Here is a 19,815-nt window from a genome sequence, read left to right on the forward strand (position 1 = left end):
AGGGTGCTCGTGAAGGTTACTGGCAGGCCTTTGCAGCGTAGTCACAGGTAGGGTGCTTGGAAACTGGTGCAAAATGACGTTGGTGTTGAGGCTTCGGTACGGAACTCGGCACAATTACGCCTGCGCCCAGACTATTAGCACGGCTAGGCGGATGGTAGGCGAGCGGGAAGCTTGGCGGGACCGAAGAGCTCGCCACTTCTCTTCTTTCACCCCGCTTGCGAACGGGTGTTATCCAACCCCGCTGTCGTCATTCCCGGCGCCAGATGATCAGTTCTGCTGCTTCATCGCTTGTGTTTTGAGTGATGATATTGTCATACAGGGCAAGAGATGGCTTACAGGATCAGATATGCTGTCCGAGATATCCAGAGGCCCTACAACCACACTTCTGAGGCATGCATGCATGTCTTTGTTGACGAGTGCCGAACGTGACCGACGATGACGTTCCTTGTACTGGACCCAAGATTACTACCACCACGCCAAGCTCTCGATATCGCACGGTTCTTGGCCGTCCCCATGGTGTGTGCGCATGCGTTCCAACTTGCTTGTTTAAAGGCACTCGTGTCCCCGGATCTAGATCTTTTGCTTGCACCCATCTTCCTCTTAGCACCGCTATTCATTCACTATGGGCAAGAAGGAACCATCTCTCGAGGGCCACAGGTCCGGTCAGGCCAATGAGCCTCTCTCCAAGCCCGCGCATGCCCTACCATGGAAGGACGTCGTCAACGAGATCAAGTGTAACGCCGAAGACGGTCTGACTACTGCGGAAGCAAAGTCAAGACATGAGAAGTACGGCAACAATGACCTGGGTGACGACGGAGGAGTTTCACCAGGCAAGATTCTACTAAGGCAGGTCGCCAACGCAATGACATTGGTATGTAATTCAACCTGATACCCAATCTCAACAAATCTAACAACTACAGATCTTGATCGCTGCAATGGCTGTGTCTTTTGCTATTCAGTCGTGGATTGAGGGTGGTGTAGTAACCGCCATCATTCTGCTCAACGTCGTTATTGGTTTCGTCCAAGAGTTCAATGCTGAAAAGACAATGGATTCTCTTCGATCGCTCTCCTCTCCGACCGCTACCGCTGCACGAGACGGAAAGACTGTTACCATCCCAACAATTGAGGTTGTTCCGGGTGACTTGATTGAGCTGAAGACAGGTGACACTGTCCCAGCTGACATTCGGTACGTTGAATGGCGCTAAATTAGTCGGTACGTCACTAACTCGCATACAGTATTATCGAAGCACTGAACTTTGAAACCGACGAGGCTCTTCTTACCGGTGAATCTCTCCCTGTCAACAAAGATGGTGATGCCGTCTTCGACGAAGAAACCGGCCCTGGTGACCGTCTCAACGTCGCCTACAGCTCCTCCACCGTCACGAAGGGACGCGCTCGTGGCGTCGTCTTTGCTACTGGAATGTACACTGAAATCGGTTCTATTGCTATGTCTCTTCGACAGAAGGGCTCCCGTGTCCGCGAAGTCAAGCGCAAGCCTGACGGCAAGGCCAAACCGCATCGTTACGCTCAGGCATGGTCTTTGACCGCTGCTGATGCCGTCGGCCACTTCCTTGGTGTCAACGTCGGTACTCCACTCCAAAAGAAGCTCGCACGTCTCGCTATCCTCCTTTTCGGCGTCGCTGTTGTCTGCGCAATCATCGTTCTGGCTGCCAACAGCTTCTCCAACAACAGCGAGGTCATCATCTACGCTGTTGCCACTGGCCTCAGTATGATTCCGGCCTCGCTCACTGTCGTCTTGACCATCACAATGGCCGCCGGTACAAAGCGCATGGTTCAGCGCCACGTTATTGTTCGCAACCTGAAGTCGCTCGAGGCCCTGGGTGGTGTCACCGACATTTGTTCTGACAAGACTGGTACTCTTACACAAGGAAAAATGGTTGCCAAGAAGGCATGGATTCCCGCAAAGGGCACCTACTCCGTTGGCCAGTCCGACGAGCCTCATAATCCCACTGTTGGCGCTCTGACCTTCAACCCCAAGCAGCCCCGACACATCGATCCCGACGTAGACGAGAAGACAGAAACCTTTGAAGAGCTTTTGCAAGACAACGAGCACCTGGTTGACTACCTCAAGGTTGCTTCGCTCGCCAACTTGGCCCACGTCCATCAGACTGATGAAGGTCAATGGAACGCACGTGGTGATCCAACTGAAATTGCTATTCAAGTCTTTGCCTCTCGCTTCAAGTGGAACCGTCTCGAACACACCGGCGGAGATTCGCCTGCCTGGAAGCAACTCGCTGAATTTCCATTCGACTCTGATGTCAAGAAGATGTCCGTCATCTTCGAAGAGACCGCTAGCTCTAAGAAGTTTGTTTTCACCAAGGGCGCTGTCGAGCGTGTCATCTACTCCTGCACCCGCGTTTACAACGATGAAAGCGAAGCCGGCGTTGATCTTGACGACGACTATCGCGAGGAGATTTTGGCAAACATGGAATCTTTGGCTGCCATGGGTCTTCGTGTTTTGGCACTTGCAAGCAAGGAGTACGACGGTCCATCACCAAGCAAGGGCGAGGATCTCGATCGTGAGAGTATCGAAAACGGATTGACCTTCCGCGGTCTTGTTGGACTGTACGACCCGCCCCGACCCGAGACTGCCGGCTCTGTTCGTCAGTGCCAGAAGGCCGGTATTGAGGTTCATATGCTTACTGGTGACCATCCCGGGACTGCGCGCGCAATCGCTATTGAAGTTGGCATTGTGCCTTCAAACATGAGCACTCTCCCTAAGGAAACCACTGATGCCATGGTCATGACCGCCTCTCAGTTCGATAAACTCACCGACGATGAAATCGACGCCCTTCCACTACTTCCTCTTGTTATCGCTCGATGCGCCCCGAACACCAAGGTTCGTATGATCGACGCCCTACACCGACGTAAGGCTTTCACTGGTATGACTGGTGATGGTGTGAACGATTCTCCATCCCTCAAGCGTTCAGATGTCGGTATTGGTATGGGTACTGGATCCGATGTAGCCAAGGATGCTTCCGACATTGTTTTGACCGACGACAACTTCGCCTCGATCCTTAACGCTATCGAGGAGGGCCGCCGCATGTTCGACAACATTCAAAAGTTCATTCTTCATTTGCTCGCCCAGAACATTGCGCAAGCCTGCGTTCTGCTCATTGGTCTCGCATTCAAGGATCAGAGTGGGCTCTCAGTCTTCCCAGTGTCTCCCGTCGAAGTCATGTGGATTATCATGATCACGTCATCTCTTCCCGACATGGGTCTCGGTTTTGAGATCGCAGCTCCCGACATCCTCACTCGACCCCCTCAAAATGTAAGTTGTCTTCATCTCAAAATAGACAGCCGAACATGTACTAACAACAAAAATAGCTCAAGCGTGGTGTCTTTACTCTGGAAGTCATCATGGACATGTTCGTGTACGGTCTCTGGATTGCTGCCCTCTGTCTCGGTGCTTTCTCCCTAGTCATGTTTGGCTGGGGCGACGGCAACCTTGGAAACGGCTGCAACGAAGGTTACAACGACACTTGCGACACTGTCTTCCGCGCTCGTGCGACGACTTTCGCCTGCCTCACTTGGTTCTCCGTCTTCCTTGCATGGCAAATGTTGGACATGCGCCGATCGTTCTTTGCGATGCAGCCAGGCTCGAAGAAGTACTTTACGCAGTGGGCTATCGACGTCTGGCGCAACAAGTTCCTTTTCTTCTCCATCGTCTTTGCCTTCGTTACCATCTTCCCTGTCTTATACATCCCTGTGATCAACGACACGGTCTTCAGGCACAAGGGCATTAGCTGGGAATGGGGAATTGTCTTCGTTGCTACATTCCTTTTCTTCCTCGGTATTGAGTCCTGGAAGTGGGGCAAGCGCGTCTTCTTCAGGAGACGCGACGCTAAGAGGGGCGTCGCCAGACGAGGCTCTGTGGACCTTGAGCAGCGCGTCTTCGAGCGATACCTCAGTACCGCTATCAGCACCGATGGTGAGGATGGCGAGAAGAAGTCGTCTGCATGAGAGAAGAAGTTACGTAATGAGGTACGATATCTTTCAGACAAGCCTCAATTTGAGAGGCACTAATGTTTTGGATCAGGCTTTGTCCTGCAAAAGGCGTTCTTGGTTTGTTTGCATAGCCTGCGATTGCGATACCTCATGCCATTATGGCTGCGATCAAGGCTTTTCATAGTCAGAGTACGTGTACATAGTTATTAAGATACCATCATGAACAAATTAAATTGTCACCATCCATCTTCGCAACGATCAACATGTTCACTTCAAAAATTTGCTGAAACATTTCCAGTATCCTCAACTATGATCGTACATAGCAAAAGCAGCGCTAGTCAGCCTCGGTCGAACGCGTAGTCTTCAGGCGTGCCTTCTTCGGAGGCTGGCGCATGCAGCCCCGCCACGACCCACACCATCCCCACTCCGCCATGCCATGCCATGCCAAACGTTTCCGCTCCATCACACCAAGACCGAAAACGTGCGTTCAGTCTAGGCGCCTAGCATGCGCTAAAGATTTAGTCTGCATATGGAGTACGTCAGCCGAGGCATGCTGTGGCCTTGGAGTCGGCCTGAGCAGGCTGAAAAGGTGAGCTGATGGCGACTGGGGATCGTGAAGTGTTCTATAGAAGTATTGGAGGAAAATCGGACTTCATGCGGATTAGTGATTGAGCGGTTGGATGGGCAGAGATCTGGGTCTAGTGGAGAGTCGATTGGGCTTATTGCTTGGGTTTGCTTTTTACCGCTACCTGATGGCCGTGTCGCGCTTTCGTGCAGTACTGCGAACGAACCAACTTTCCGCGACGACTCTGCGAACGGTCAGCTACGGAATTCGAGTTTGTAGAAATATTGGTCCGCAATAGAATAGCGACGACGAATGCAGCTCCGGCGTAATTTAGCCGTCCATGTCCATGTTACGTATGGGCAGCAAACACAGGCCAATGCCAAGCTCTCTCAAGCGCTATCAAGAAGTGGCGAAAAGACGTGGCTGTGGAGGCTGAGCTTGCGGACATGTTGGTGTCATGGAACGCCCGGATGAGTGGGATCCGGGGTAAGAACTAGCTAGGTAATCAATGTTAAGAGTGAGCACTACGCACCTTGGACAACAACTCTTCAGCCGCCGGAAATACTTCTGTCCAAACGAATACTAGACACATTGTACGAGTATACGACATACGACGGAAGAATTAGCCATCGCAGTGTGTAGGATCCCTGGGACGCGCAATCGTTTGGTGCCGGTATACCCGCTTCCTTCGCCGTCATCGCACGCTGTTCCCCGCAACAGGTCGAGGTCGAGCCACATCGCATTCCCCAATCCCCCACACATCAACCGAACCACGTCCGAATCTTCAAGTTACGAAGAGATCGAGAAAGCGCGATGCCTGCGGTATCTAGTCACGGATTCGTGCGCACGCTTGAAGCGCGAGAATGGAGGGATACAGTTGGTCAGTCCGGCATGACACCGACGGCTTTTAGTTTTCTGATTCCCGTCTTCGTTGTCGCTATTGTGGCGCCGTTGTAAGTCGTGTTCCGTCTATTCCGCAGTATGTTGAGCCGAAAGGGAAATAGCACGTAAGGGGTGTTTCTGCCTGGAAAGCTGGGAAATGACATTAGGCTGATGATATTCGATGATGTAGTTTGTGTATATTCTGCATCCGGAAAAGACGGCAAGCCGTCCCTGTTCCAGCGCGTCCACCACCCAAGACGAAGAAGCCGGCACTTAGACGTGCAGAAGCAAGAGAGAAATTGAACGAAGTCACCGAAGTAGTGAGCCTTTCCGGAACCACATCTCGACAAAGCCATGATGGCGCAGAGAACGACGAGGGGAGATTGGAAGTGGTAGAGTCGCGCTCGGTTTTAGAACGAGAATGGTGAGTTTCGAAACACAGCAATACTTGCGGAAAACTACATTCTAACAATTCTGCGCAGCGCAATATGTCTTTCCACTCTTCACGCTCCCGCCCCACCCGAACCCGCCAAACTTTCCCCAGAAACCCCAATAACTGATGATGCCGCCCTGCCCGCCTCCCTTCCACAATCCGACTCCCTTGACCCATCAGCCACAACCACCACTACACCCGAAAATGAAACCATCCTCAAGCTCTCCGTCTGCGGTCACGAATTCCATGCAGGTTGTTTAGTCTCTTGGTTCGTCTTGCGCAAAACAAGCTGTCCGATATGCCGATCCACGTATATGAGCAAGGAAGCCATGGAGCAGCATGATGAGGAAGAAAGGATAGCTTTAGGCGGAGATGTGACGCCCGCGGTGTTGGAAGCCGGAACTGCGGTCCAGTCACAGGCAGTGCCAGTAAGCAACTGGCGTTACTTCCTGCATGGAAGTGGCATAAGGAGACACCAAGAGACACAGGCACAGGCACAGGCTCAGCCTGCAGTGGAGCTACAGAACCGCACTCCACAGACGGTAGAGCAGCATGGGGCTGATGCTGCAGTAACAGCAGAGGCGGCAGTGCAGCAGCCAGAGCAGCCTTCTAGGCCAAGGTGGCGGAGGTTGTTGAGAATGTGAGCGTTAAACGACAAGAGATGGTTATGATAAATGGAGAATGATGGAACGATTTGAGACTGTTTTCCTTTCGAGATACCCCTACCGGCGTTCCGACGTTTAGTTTGCGATGAAGTCAATACACTTAGACTTGAACTTTTAGTTTATATCCCTATGCATTAAAACCTACTCTAAGGGTACCCGCCAGGTTTCCTGCTTGAGACTCTTCAGCTCAACTAAGATGTGTTCTTCAGAGTAGGCCCTACTTGTGCGTACAGATTGTAAGATACAATTCTCTGTCTTACGCTCGCGCAACATTTCCTCACGAGCCAAACCAAAAGTCGTTCTCGTTCTGTGATACACCTGCAGGGTCAAACGAGCCATTACCGGCTGTCACAAGGCCCTCGAATTGTCCCCAACTAGCAAAATCTGTCCAATCGAGTAGGTCAAATGTGAAGGTTGCGTTAGTCGTACCAAATGCTTCTGCACCGTTTGGTGTCGGTGGGATATTGTTATTGCCAGTAGTGTTGTAAAGCAGATTTGACAGATTTGACGACGGTGGTACAGCATCGGGAGTTGGTGCAGACAAGGGCAGTGGAAGAATCGGGTTATCGTGGAAGCTGGGGTTGTCGCGTGTAGGCGTCTACGATGTGAGGTCAGCATGTGGATACAGAGAGCTTGTACTTGCCAACAGAAATTATGAACTCACATCAACCGATGCTGCGGGCGTCGATAGCCTCCCTGATTGCCGTACCGCCTCAGTCCTAAGTTCTTCCAGGACAACACAGTAACGGTGCGCAAGGCAGTCAGTGTCGCTGACTGTCTCCAATTGTCTTTGACACTTTACACCTGCCTCAAAAAAGCCTTCGCACTCTACTTTAGTCTTCACACCCAAGCCCTGTTGAATGCGATGGATGTATAGCACTACCACTGCACAGAATGCATAGTACTGGGTAAACCAGAAAGAGCGGAAGAGATTGGACGACATAAATACATCGTCTACGAAACGTACCAGGGACATGGCAGCTTCGAGACAGGCAGTGATGTTGGCTGATGCGTCGTAGTTTGTGGCACTCCAGTTTGGATGGGTTGGCATATGCGTCAAACTCGCGAAATCCCTCAGTAAGAAAGGTCGGTGAATAAGTAAAAGCGCGTGGTGGTACGCCAGATTGAGAACGGAACGCTGACGTTGGTAGACTGGTATGAGCAGCTGGTTGTCGATATGTGCATTTGAGGCGGAGCCAGAGAGGAATCCGACCAGCGAGTTGTGCCACGCGTGCAACTCCGAAGTGTACTTCGCCGATAGCTCAACGCGCAAGGCCAGACTGGGTGGACGAATCGAATACAAATCTCGTAGCACGAGAGAGACGATGCGTGTAAGTTTAATGTGCTCAACTGGGGCTGTCATCAACGAATAAGTAGATCGCGTTGGGAGATTGATATAATTCGGATGGAGGTCATTGTCATTGACAATCGTTGGGAGCTCCTAAAAACTCCGAGTTAGCTACTGAAACCTGTTCCCACAGTACCAATATCAACGTACCTGATCGATATCCTCGTCTTTGAAGGTTCGTGGCCGACCAAGAGCAGCAGCAAGGTACTTATCAAGTGAGTATGCAACCCAGAACAAGCGTCTTCGACTCTCAATTTCCACATAGTCCACCTTGGTTGAGGGATCGCATTTCCTACCACGATTCAACCCTATGGCAAGGGCGAGATGTGACAGCGTGCCAAAGAGGCTCCAACAGTGGTTGATGCGGGACTGTGTCAGAAGGTAGAAGCACTGTAACAATCGTGCCTGGACACTCGCTAGTCTTACAGCGCCACGTTCTCCAGAGAGCAGGTTTTCAGCCGCGCGGAAAAATCGAGCGCTGGTAGATGTTAGTCGGTGTCGTGACAACGCAGGGATCAACAAACCTGCTAGTTTGCACTGAACTGCCAGGCGGCATATATGCCTGTGCTTGCGCGAATACCACCATCAACAACGCTGCCTTCGCTTTGCCGTCTTCCTTACTCCTCATTTCACCTTGGGTCTCATAAAACTCCTCTACAAGCTGTTCGATCGTCGGTCGATGTAGGAAGCGATGAGTGGGTGCCGCGTATTCGAAATATCGTTCTACGAGCCTCTGCGCATCAGGCTTCGGTGGTGGGACGAATATGGAAAGATCAAACTCTGGGAGCGGAGCGTCTCCGAAAGTAAAGATGGTAGAGTCATGTGAGAGGGAAGAATTCTGATGCAAACGCTTCTGAATACGAATAAGGAAGGAAGCTGCGCTCGAAGATCCAACGTAGTGACCTTCTTGGTCTCTTTGAGCTCCTTGTGGCACAGGAGAGTCTCGAGAGGAAGGGCGACTGTTGGCATTGGTAGCCATGTTGAGAGTATCTGGATTTGGATTTGGATTGTCGGAATTTGAGTAAGACGGTGGATCGATCGGAGTTGATGGGCTTGGGTATATACGTGGGTATTGCATTGCCGATGCTGCATACGTATCTTTCACAGGTGGTTCTGATGTTAAGCTTTCTTTTCGTCCTTGTAGTAAGGGATCCGTAGCTACCGCGGAATCGTCGACAATAACAGAGGGAAGTCGACCTCGCGTATACGATGCAGTAAACTCACACGGCAGCCCTGATCTCAGACAGAGCGCACAAGGACATCTTCCAGTACATCTTACTTTTTTCCTGGTTCTGATGTTAGCGAGTCCTTGAATACATGCAGCACAGCACGTGCACGCCGAATTTCAACAAGCTCACTTCTTACATCGGTCGCAAGCCCTACTGACTCTGCTCCTCTCCCGCTCTTCTCTCCTTCTCTTGGCAGGTGGTGATTTTGGCTCATCTGGGCTTGCGCTTGCGGGCGTGGCGGTTGTGACCGCTTCAATACCATTGGCGGGAGTCCATCGAGCAGTCGACACATGCTTCGGCTCGGCATCAGCAGAGGCTCCTTGAGAAGAATTTCTTCCGTTCATGATCGGATCTGTGTAGTCTTTCGTCCCTTGACGATGTTCATGTTCACAAAGTGGAGTCAGAAGTCCAGAGCTCGGATAAGAACAGATTAACAGCCGGAAAAGCCGTGCGCTAAACCGAAAATGATGCATCGCGCACGAGACCTCAGCAAGCAGGACTATGATGCGATAAGGAGCTCAGATTTAATCTGTAGTACTCTCAGAGTGTGTGTGGCTGATCTATTCCTCATCCAAGCCTACGTCTACTCCGTGCCTCATGAGCGCAGCCATTTCCCCTCTACCCATGCCAACCCCTCCTTGAGCCACGGCTCCTCGTCCTCCTTGATTGGGATAGTGAAGCCATGTTCTTGTCCCGGCCTAATCTCCAACTGAACCTCAATATTATCTCCTAGCGCTTTGCACTTCTCCACAAACTTCTTACTATCCTCTACACTAACCGCTGAGTCCACATCGCCATGGACAATCCACGTCGGCGGCAACCATTTCTTATCCTCAATAAGCCCGATCGGCCACATCTTCTCATCTTTTCCGAAATAAGTGAGGTAGTGTCCGTATGCCGCTAAAAGGTAGTTCAATGACAATCTTGCCGGTGGCCATCCTGAAGAAACAACAACACCTGGCTTGATGGTCGAAATATGCTCAGCCAGCTCGGATTCTGGAGGAGAAGGTGCGTCGAAATACATGTCACTTTTCTCGATACGCAGATAGTTTGTCATGGGGAATTCTGCCAGGATAGCTTTGATGCTGCCGCGAGGCTGAGTGAGACCTGACATCAAGGCCATGTAACCACCCGCCGACTCGCCTGAGACCAGGGTTTTCTCGTAGTCTAGCTCGATACCGCCTCCTTTCCTGTGAGAGGCAAGAAAGTCGCTGACTGAACCTTTGTTGAACCAGGTCCAGAAGTCACTTAGATCTTCGAGGATGTCTGCGCCACTGTGTTCAGGAACAAAGCGGTAGTTGGGAGCTACCACGATTGCGTTGTTGCGGTGGATGAAGGGGACGAAATATGCGCTGAACCAGCCGGGAAAGAGACAGTCTCCTGTAATCTGCAATTCGTCGTCAGTGTATAGCTCGTGAGTTCTTGCGATGATAGTGAGGCGGCTTCAGAATCAACATACCAGTCCACCGCCGTGGAACTTGACCATAACTGGAGACTTTCCGGGCTTGAGGTCTTTCGGCACGATGATACCAACTTCGATTTCATGTTCGCCGATCTTCTTATACGAAGTCCGAAATACGTCGAAACTGTCGAATCGATTGGTTTCCGTCGTGTCGTCAAGGGGTGCCATGTTGTTGTTCTTATTCTTCCTTCTTCTGAGGTGACCTCGAAATGTTGCAAGAGGTGCTGATCTGGGTGACTCTGGACTGAGCACACGCCGGGAATTTAAGCTTTCTAAACTACGGGCGTATTCTCACTATCAAGTTAACGACTTTACCAGTTGTGACTAGTAGTGCTGCTTTGCGTCTAGGTACAGTCGGTCTAGCGGGGTAAGTAAGACGGAATCTCGCCTTCCGGTCGATTTTAGAAGCGAGGAAGCACGACTAGAGGGGCGCTTGTCAACAGTTCATAGCAACGATGGACGAACATGAGTAATTCATCATTTCTTCCTAGTAGTGTTTTGTGAAAAACGTATTGTAATCATACTGCTCATGAGTAATTATTTGCAAAGCCGTCCCAGATTGGACAAGCTTAGGCTACTAAAGTACTGGAGACTTTCTGGAATAGGTCGGCCTTGCGAAGAATTACCGTATTACTCATCAGTTACTCTGTTTCAACTGTGACATGAGTATATGTGATTACTCATTCCTGAGTAATTACTGCCAACTGTCCGAACATCCTGACAAACTTTCTAGATACTCTTCGTAAAAGTACCAAGTAAGATCGACGAGTTCGCCGACTATTTAGACATGCTTGCGCGATTAGAATCGGGCATCTTATTCGTAGATATCGGCTTTGAAGCATACGCACTGCTCGCGGTGGACCTCTTAACGAATGGCCAAAGGCATGGCATCGTAGAGATTTATGCTGTACGCTGACCTGTTGCCTTCCGTAAGGTAACGTGACTAAAAACTTCACGGATAATATCTCGCAGCACATAGATCTAGAAGAAAGAAGATCCGAGTTACTAGCAACTGCATGTCTTCAATTGTCCTAGCTCATCTCGATGCCCACTTCCTGCCTCCAATGTCCAACAAGCACCCTGCAGAGTCCGTCATCTTTACACCACATCTCCGTTCACCTTGCTCATTCTTCTGATTTGTGCGAGTCCTCCAGATGACGGATGCGTTATCGTGAGCTGATCATCAGAGACGCGCGATAACGTAGTCAGTCCACGCGTGTCCCAGGGTGTGTAACGGGGTATGGACCGGTAGGTGCGAGCAGGATTGGGGTAGGTTCAAGGATGAGAGAAACTAATTTCCACCACGAAGAGCAAGAACTAGATGCAGTGTGGCGCCGCCCTCGAGTTGGTAGTCTGCTGCAGTCTTCTCGTCGTTCCTGAAAATAATTATGTTAGCCTTGTCTCGACTATGTCGCATACGCAGGCAAGGACTTGGGATTGGCGAAAGGTGGACGGGGTCTAGAGACTTTTAGACATACATTTGCTTTCCTCCGTAGATGAGACGTTGTTGCGCGGGCGGAATTCCTTCCTTCTCCTCAACGCGCTCCTTTATCCTCGAGACCTGTGTACTGTCAGCGTTACGCTCCTCGAATTTGCCGCACATCGCTCTCCGTGTTTCCGGTTGGCAGACCAGTGATGCCATGTGCGTATGCGGTGACAAAAGTTGGGTAGGTGTACCTTGTAGTCAGCCTCGATATCAAGCTCGATCTCCTTGCCAGTGAGGGTTCGCACTCTGTCGCCTGTCAGCAACTCTGCATCTTTTTTTCTTGCTCCCATGTGACACCCATCAGGAGTCTGACGTACTTGATCTGCATCTTGTCGGCTCTTCTATTGTTTGTGCGCCGGCGAGTGTCTCGAAGGTGTCGCGAGTGTAGCGGTGGCGAGCTCCGTAAAGGGAAGTCGAGGGTGTGAGAGCGTGAGGGTGAGCTCGTGAGCTGGGTAAGTAGGCGTGGGTATTTCTACGACCAGGTGATGGCGCAAACGTTTGTAGGCAGCAAAGTGGTTGTGGATTCCCTTGGGCGATACCGTCAGGCTGCAGTGACGGCGAACCACGGACCATCATGGTGGGGTCCACGCAAGCGCCACGAGGCGGGGCAGCTTGCTGTGGCTGACGCGAGCTAACCCTTTACGGAGGTGGCTCAATCTCGAGTGAGATATGTCTACACTGACATTACTTAAGCTTTGAGAAGAAAAAAGCATCCTAACGCTTATGTGTTGCTCAGCGATGTATACCTTCCTATAGAGCATGCGATGGCTTTTAGTCTTCTTCAAAATACCAAGACCAGTGTTTGGCTGCTGACGCAACACAGTGGAGAGGAGTAGTTCACGTTCAGCTCTTCTCCTCACGACTCTCAACCCAAGTCGTACACCCAGACCATTTGACTAGCAGTAGTAGTCAAGCATCCACACCGCTCTTGTTCAAGACGCCCAAGTCCGCATGAAACCCCTTTCTCACTCCAAGCATCCTCGTTCGGCTCCGAAAAACAGAAGAAGAAAACAGTACACAGTCCTTTACGATATCCCGGTGCATAAACCTGACTGGCTAAATACCTCCACATCCCGAGCAGATCATCCGAAGGACCAAGATGCTCTGACTTCCCAATCAGCGTAATCACACCACTACTGCAAGTCCAAGGTGAAACACCCACCGCCGCAAGGCCTCATCTCACCGCCCCTTGCATGATGCACAGCTAATCCAGAAATACAAGATGCAGGAAAAGAAAATAAGACTGATGTATGTGACATGTCATTCGAATGGGTAATATCTGCTAGAGTCAGGTTATTACTGGATAGGGAAAGACGTAAGTGATCAACTGCCAAGGGCACTAAACACGGGGTTGTGACTATCCGACAAAAATATCTCATGCCGATCTTTGGTATACACAACGGCCATGCAACGGCGTTGCCGCGAACGCTACCTACTTGCTTGCATCTAATCCCTGCCATCTAACCTCCTTCATCCTTGCCCGAACCGGAGATTCTCCATAATGCAAAGTCGCCACTCCAAAAGTATGTACATGTCTAAGAAGAGAAAACTAAACTGACTACCATCAGGCGAGCCAGGGGATACCGAATGTAAAGCCGAGTGAGATGCCGAAAGAGTGCCCACCTAAAAATGGGGAACAGGGGTATATGTGCACAATCTGATAGCCAACAGAGAAGCCCAATGTGACGCTTCGTGGTGATAGTACTGAACAAAGGAAAGTGAACCTTGATGTCTGCGAACAGATATGCTGCCGTTGAGAACGTCTCAGGGATGTGTCCTCGTCCTGCGATGCGGTATTGATGCGGTGTCGGAAGGTACCTGATATGCCTGATACCATGAATGGTAACCGATTCGATAGTGTACTTGACAAGAAAAGTTCGGCCAGAATGCCGGACGTAACACGGGCCCCCAGTGCCCGACTAGGAAGAACAAGTCTAAAGTTGTTTGCAACAGGAAGCTTACACCGAAGCCCATATCGAAAAGAACACCGGGTATAGTACAGGAAAGGATGAAGTGTTCGGATCCAGCCGTTCAAATCGAGTTATGCAAGTCAAGTCGGCGCTTAACGAGCATCGTTATGGGCCGTAGCCAAGAAAAGAACTTGATGCAACTGGTTAAGTATAGCAACAACAACAACAACCGAAATCGTAAAGTGAGCCACGCGACAAGGCGAACGAGCAGCGACAACGGGGATAGTGCCGACGCTGCAGCCGTTGCGAGATGTATCCAATGTATACAAGTATCGCATTCTTCGCAACGTGCGGGGTTCGCAAGCGCAGAACAGCAACCGGGATGCGGCAATACTGCCGCTGACAAAGGCACCAAGCTGCATGGAAGATGATGCAGCCGGCAGGCGGGGAGGCGGAATATGCAGAACAGCCGCCGTCTGATAGCACAACCTAGCTGCGGTATGCCAACAAGAAAAATGTTGAAGTCATACTAAGACTCGACTGGGTGTCGATGCGCCGCGATAAAACGCCAGATATAACCAGCATGTTCGATTGCAAAAAGGAAAAGGCCCAGATATGCAGGCTGGAAAGTAGATCGGGGCCTTTCTCAAAGGGGTAGACGGCAGGATCCGGAAATAAACTCCGTGTCCGCAATACTAGCAGCAAATCTGATGTCGTCTTGGGAGCAATCTAGATCCTACTACCAGCAAATAAACACTGGGTCGAAATGCGTATGTGTGTATGTGCAGCTGTGGAAACGCGACATTGCGATGTAATTTCATGAGATGAGGGAAGACGTTCCTTGGGTGGGGTTGCGGGTCCGTGCACTAAGATTTTGAGATGAAGTGGAAAGGCCGGAATTTGGAGGTCTGGAAGTCTCGATGTTCTTTGTCTCATTTCGCTTGCGGATCTGTTGTAAATAATCGCACCTTTTTTGACCTTCTGTCAGCAAGCAGGTTCTTGATGCCCGATTGCCATGCCAACTTCTTCCTTCCTCGCGTTCGCGTTCGCTCGGATGAATTGCAATTGGAAGCGAGCTTATCGAAGGACCGATAGCGATCACAATAGCAACCAATCCGAATTCGAACGGTTGCGATGCTGAAACGACGTCCCAATCTAATGGTCACCAGATTCTCTCTTGGGAGATGACGTATATCCTCGATCCCATTGCTGATGTGTTGCGTATTTTGGTGTTTCAGGTTGAGCAGATGTTGATGTTGGCGCGTAGTTCTGTTGACCGTGGCCTCGGGTACCATCTCGTTGAGGTGATGTTCCATATGTCTGATCAGATTTGGATTTTGCCTTGTCATCTGCATCTCTTGCTTCTTCTGCGATGTCGCCTTGTCGCAGAATTGTCTCATGCGCAAGGCCAGAAACGGTGCCTCGCCGGCTTAGTGAACCACTGGAGCCCTCCGCCGCTCGTGTGGATGCATCTGATCGGTTTCGTGCATGTCCTCTTCGTCCAGGTGTCGATGTTGATGACGACGATATGTGCGAGAAGGACGGCGATGTGTAGGATCCAGGCGCCGATGTAGGCGGCGGTGGAGGGGGGTGAGGGCCTTGAGCCTTGCGCTTCTTTGGGGAGCTGGTGTATTCTAGGTCAGACGCATGCGACGCAGCACGTTGCCGTGACTGGTGAACAGGCGAAGTTTTGTATTTACCTGATGGCGTAGCTGGCGGGTTTCCACTTGCACTCTTTTGTTCCGAAGACGATGATGGTGGTACCCAATGATGAAAATATATGGAAGGGGAGGACTGCTCTTGTTGTTGTGTTTGTGTCTGCTGCAGTTGCTGCACACCTGCTGGGGCCGCAGGAGGTTGCTGAACAGTCATCTCGTTGGTAGTCAACCTGGGCAATTGTGACTGAGGTAATGAGCGTTGGGCTGTTGCGGCAGGACCACCAAGACCAGCTTGTGCGGCTCTTGAGCGCGGTGATGTTTGTCCACCAGTGTAAGCACTGGTAGAGAGTGGAGCATGCTGAATTTGTGTCTGTAGAGGCTGACCGGGTAGGACTGACGTCGGAGGCAATATCGTTGTTGGAGGTTGCGCCTGACCAGCATACACTGCTGGTTGTTGCTGTCCAATTAATCGTGGGTCCCTTCGAAGATCTGGAGAAAGTTGTGCCTGAGCCTGAGCCTGCGCTTGTTGGTGAGCAGCTTGAACTTGAGTAGTATACTGTTGTATCCACTCTGCACTGATGTTTGCAAGGTTGCCTCCTCCGATGCCAGCAAAGATTATTGGTACTAGGTGAGGCGGTACTCCTCCCTGCATAGATTCTCGAAGCATAGACTGTTCGACCTTGCGTTGCTCCAGTCGCAACGTTTCTTGTCGTGTCTTTTCCTCCTCTTGCTTGCGTCTTTCTTCTTCGGCCTTCGCCGCTAGCCAATTCTTCATTCCATCTTCGGCACCTTGCCACTGCGAAGGTGCTGGAGGTAACTGGCCTAATGACGACGACATCGATGGAGGTCCTCGAGCCGGATCTGGTAGCGTCATCGCCGAAGGAGGAGGAAGTCCTCGGTGAGGTGTGCCCATGTTGTGAGAGGAGTTGACTTCCTGTGCAGGTGGGGATAGCCCACGATGATGCCTATTTGAGTATCGAGCAGCCGTGGAAGAAGAAGAGAAGGCTGGTGAGTAGGCATGGGGTTTGAATTCGAAATCGGACTTGACCGGGTTAGAGAGTGTGAGCAACATGGAGGAAGGTGGAGCCGGTGTGGTAGATGTGGTAGGAGCAATTCAACATTGAAATGAGTCGTTGGGTGGCGCCAAAACTCGTAGGTCCGGAAGGAGAAGGAACAGTGTACATACTTATTCACCAGAGTACGTTTTACCGGGACCACCATCCACAAATGGCCCGGGATGGGATCGTAGCCGTTGCCTTAGGGCCTAGGCTTAATATGTCCCTGGCAAAGTAGCCCCGATTTGATTCGCGGCCAAAGCAGGGCGACAAAGAGCACAGGAAGAGTAACAGGCGAAGCTGCATGCAACGAAGATCAAGCCCCGTAGAAGCTCGCGTGGGCCGGCGTGGTCGATCAAGTCCAGATTGGAGAGAGGCAAGTGAAAATGGGCAACGGTGGGGAATGGTGTACGAGAAGGGAAGAGGGCCGACTGGGATTGGACCAACCGACGGGGGTGACGGCCGCAAAGGCTTGAGAGTAGCACGAGCAAACGGCAGGCCGTACGTCAATGACGGGCGATATGTGGCGTTCGACAGGCGAAGGTGGGAGGGGACCTTTGCAGGGATATGCATGAAACGGGATGGTTGTCAGCAAGTGCAATGTTGTTAGAAATGGTAGTGCGCGTTCTTGTAGTCCCACCATGTGACGCGCCTGGAGAAGGACTCCGGCTGATGCAAACTCTGGTAGCGGTTCCCACTTGTGGCGCTGGCATTTGCCGCAAAACTACTTACGTCCCGTTTGCCAGCCAAGCAAGTTCAGCTTGAAAGCAGCGACGGTAGTTTGATAATACATTGGCCTGAAGCTAGACATAAAGAGTTGGCGTCGCGGATACTTCCACATTGGCCTCGATCAACCCATGGCCCCCGTATGCTGTAGAGCAGACAAAGTGAAGCTCAGACACACCAGGTGCTACCGGCTTGTGCTGTACAATGACAACGAATGAGCCCGAAGACTTCGGCATCATTCTGGTCGTACTGGACCGCTCGCATGTTGCTGTCGTAAGGCCGCAGCTGATGACCGCAAATTGGATTACAATGCCTCGACTAGGCAAAATGGCATCAGGCACGCATTCGGTAATTAGTTGTGCAGCTCTGCTCTGGACCACCTTCGCTGCTGGGTTCATGGTATCTGTGCCTGTGGCTGAACGCGAGGCTCAAGGCATGTGGACTGGATGGCGTGGCCTGGGATTCTGAGCCGTGCGCTAACACCAGCCAGCAGGGTCAAACGTCCGGGAGGAAGCGAGCGCAAGATTACCGCTGCCCGGATTGTGAACTGGCTCAACCTAGCTCGTCCAGGTCGCATGATAGGAAATGAAGGGTCGTCACCATCGTCAGACCTCAGCCATGTAATATCCCGAAGTGGAAACGTGAAATGAGATTTTCGTGTTCTAAGAGCCGCCGTGCTTCATGACGAAACCTTGGAATTGGTGGAAATGTAGCCTGTGGCCCTGTTGCAGAACCTGTTCCGAGTTTAGTGTAATGCCCGAACAAGTATACACATGCCGTCATAGCGTCAACGGCTGAGGGTGCTTTGATGAAAAGCACAATGGTGGCACGGAGCAAGGGACCGTCTTCAACCTGTCAGCCTTGGGGGACCCCTCCGGATCTACATAGCGTGACAGACAGCATGCTCAATCGATAAGAGGAACGATCATCGAGCCGACGCAACCTTGAAGACCCGGGAGAGTGTCACTCCGAGGGTGCTGGAGATGCGCGTAGAGGCAGCCAATGTGTTGATCCTCGCGTGCGCGCTGCTCTCCGTGTGTATGCTTGTGCAATTAGCGACACGCCAGCACTGACGGTGCGTTCCCACCATAGCCCGTAATGTCAACGCAGATGACAGCTCGCAAGCCATCCTTGGGAAGGGACGGGTTAACAGACGCGGCGTTGCGCAATGCCCGAGCGCCTGGCGCTGGCTCGAACGATCGACTAGAAACGTAAATTTCCGCGTCGGCGCGTAAGCTATACCTATCCTGCTCATGCAGCGGATCTACGTGAAACTCGCGGCGCACCGGATCTGTACGAAGGATCTTTGAGTATGATTTCCGGCCCCGGCTGGCTAGTCCTTAGGCCCAATCAAATTCATTTTGAGCTGCTTAGCATCATAACAGCAGTCGAAATGGGGATACCATGGCGAAATTGCTGTTGACAACACGTCGTCCTTCTGGGGCACGAGATACGGTTGTGGAGAAAAAGCTCTGTTGTCTTGACAAATTCGACAATTTCTCGACTTGAAACTGCCGAACTGGTAATGTAGGAGTAGGAATGGGTTCAGTAATCATGTTGTCATAACGGTTCTGCTTCTTCTGGACAGGACGTCGTAAAGGTGCGTATGCGAAACCGATGACAATGTGTGCCTCAAACAATACGCGGAAAGGGTCCGGCAACGGTCCGGGTGTAGGGATGGCTTTTGATACCCATTTTGTATAGCCTCCTCTCCACATACCAGGATTCCAGCTAAACCACGTCGGTGTAGTCAACGTTGAGGCATGTGTTGACTATCCAAAAGAACATGCACATTCTTGGGGATGGCCGATAAACGTTGGGACTTAGCATGGCGGCTTAAACTAACGATGCACTGGCAAAGCATGTTGTTCCTGCTGTGCAAGAAGAGCCAAGCGTCTCCGATCGTGGAAATGATGGGGCTTGCAGTAGGGATGAATAAAAGCAGAAGTAGCATATGCAGTTCAACTCAAGTTCGGGCATTAGCTCTGCTGGATCGTGGCCTGATGCCATTATCGGAGAGTCGGAGTGAGGGCTAGCCGCGAAGCTGGTGCTAACGCACTCCTGCAGCAGTAGTCAGTGGACAAGAGGAGCCGGTGTAGTAGTCCCTATGATCGCGATGCCTTGCGGCCAACAAGACAGAGCCAGGCGGGTAGTCGCTGAAAACTGCACAAGACGCACGTAAGCTGCAATACCGTGGACGATCTGTCGTCTCCGTTGTGTAGGCTATTGGACCCGTCGCTAGTCAGCCGATTAGTGTACCAAGATGTGAATGACTACCCACCGGCTAGTCTTTCATGGTGTAAACCTCCGACAAAACTTGCACCCTGCCATCGCTTGCCTTTCCTAAGTTGACTGGAGTAAGTGGCGTAGTCGCGGGAAGGGTGTGTCAACCTACACATGGTCGATTTCTAGATCGAGCGAACATGT

The 19,815-nt window shown here is 51.4% G+C and overlaps 7 protein-coding genes across 7 annotated transcripts; 2 read left to right on the forward strand and 5 right to left on the reverse strand.

The window, feature by feature from the left end:
* Positions 1 to 211: 211 nt before the first annotated feature.
* Positions 212 to 4,190, forward strand: CC77DRAFT_1018468 (potassium/sodium eff). Its single transcript, XM_018524630.1, has 5 exons — positions 212 to 871; positions 921 to 1,186; positions 1,237 to 3,292; positions 3,349 to 4,005; positions 4,061 to 4,190. The coding sequence occupies exons 1-4, from the start codon at positions 623 to 625 to the stop codon at positions 3,982 to 3,984; spliced, it is 3,207 nt and encodes a 1,068-aa protein (XP_018387867.1). The 5' UTR covers positions 212 to 622; the 3' UTR covers positions 3,985 to 4,005; positions 4,061 to 4,190.
* Positions 4,191 to 5,178: 988 nt separating this feature from the next.
* Positions 5,179 to 6,574, forward strand: CC77DRAFT_730217 (hypothetical protein). The gene is made up of 3 exons (XM_018532958.1): positions 5,179 to 5,487; positions 5,607 to 5,840; positions 5,899 to 6,574. The coding sequence occupies exons 1-3, from the start codon at positions 5,348 to 5,350 to the stop codon at positions 6,491 to 6,493; spliced, it is 969 nt and encodes a 322-aa protein (XP_018387868.1). The 5' UTR covers positions 5,179 to 5,347; the 3' UTR covers positions 6,494 to 6,574.
* CC77DRAFT_730274 (fungal-specific transcription factor domain-containing protein) lies at positions 6,409 to 9,483 on the reverse strand. The gene is made up of 5 exons (XM_018532959.1): positions 9,228 to 9,483; positions 8,387 to 9,148; positions 8,013 to 8,340; positions 7,179 to 7,955; positions 6,409 to 7,112 (listed from the first exon to the last, which is right to left on the reverse strand). Coding segments are annotated over exons 1-5 (2,190 nt in total). The 5' UTR covers positions 9,230 to 9,483; the 3' UTR covers positions 6,409 to 6,791.
* Positions 9,484 to 9,595: 112 nt separating this feature from the next.
* Positions 9,596 to 11,041, reverse strand: CC77DRAFT_1018473 (alpha/beta-hydrolase). Its single transcript, XM_018524631.1, has 2 exons — positions 10,551 to 11,041; positions 9,596 to 10,478 (listed from the first exon to the last, which is right to left on the reverse strand). Exons 1-2 carry the CDS (start codon positions 10,719 to 10,721, stop codon positions 9,687 to 9,689), a joined length of 963 nt encoding a protein of 320 aa, XP_018387870.1. The 5' UTR covers positions 10,722 to 11,041; the 3' UTR covers positions 9,596 to 9,686.
* Positions 11,042 to 11,844: 803 nt separating this feature from the next.
* On the reverse strand, positions 11,845 to 12,367 carry CC77DRAFT_1059353 (ubiquitin; the record flags this gene model as incomplete). The annotated part of the gene is made up of 4 exons (XM_018528227.1): positions 11,845 to 11,929; positions 12,032 to 12,114; positions 12,231 to 12,285; positions 12,357 to 12,367. The coding sequence occupies 4 exons, from the start codon at positions 12,365 to 12,367 to the stop codon at positions 11,845 to 11,847; spliced, it is 234 nt and encodes a 77-aa protein (XP_018387871.1).
* Positions 12,368 to 12,759: 392 nt separating this feature from the next.
* On the reverse strand, positions 12,760 to 13,773 carry CC77DRAFT_730659 (hypothetical protein). The gene is made up of 2 exons (XM_018532962.1): positions 13,202 to 13,773; positions 12,760 to 13,143 (listed from the first exon to the last, which is right to left on the reverse strand). The coding sequence occupies exons 1-2, from the start codon at positions 13,497 to 13,499 to the stop codon at positions 12,905 to 12,907; spliced, it is 537 nt and encodes a 178-aa protein (XP_018387872.1). The 5' UTR covers positions 13,500 to 13,773; the 3' UTR covers positions 12,760 to 12,904.
* Positions 13,774 to 15,074: 1,301 nt separating this feature from the next.
* On the reverse strand, positions 15,075 to 16,786 carry CC77DRAFT_730532 (hypothetical protein). The gene has a single exon (XM_018532960.1). It carries the CDS (start codon positions 16,677 to 16,679, stop codon positions 15,105 to 15,107), a length of 1,575 nt encoding a protein of 524 aa, XP_018387873.1. The 5' UTR covers positions 16,680 to 16,786; the 3' UTR covers positions 15,075 to 15,104.
* Between the last annotated feature and the right edge of the window lie 3,029 nt (positions 16,787 to 19,815).

Source organism: Alternaria alternata (assembly GCF_001642055.1).
Source record: "Alternaria alternata strain SRC1lrK2f unplaced genomic scaffold CC77scaffold_6, whole genome shotgun sequence".
Classification (NCBI taxonomy): domain Eukaryota; kingdom Fungi; phylum Ascomycota; class Dothideomycetes; order Pleosporales; family Pleosporaceae; genus Alternaria; species Alternaria alternata.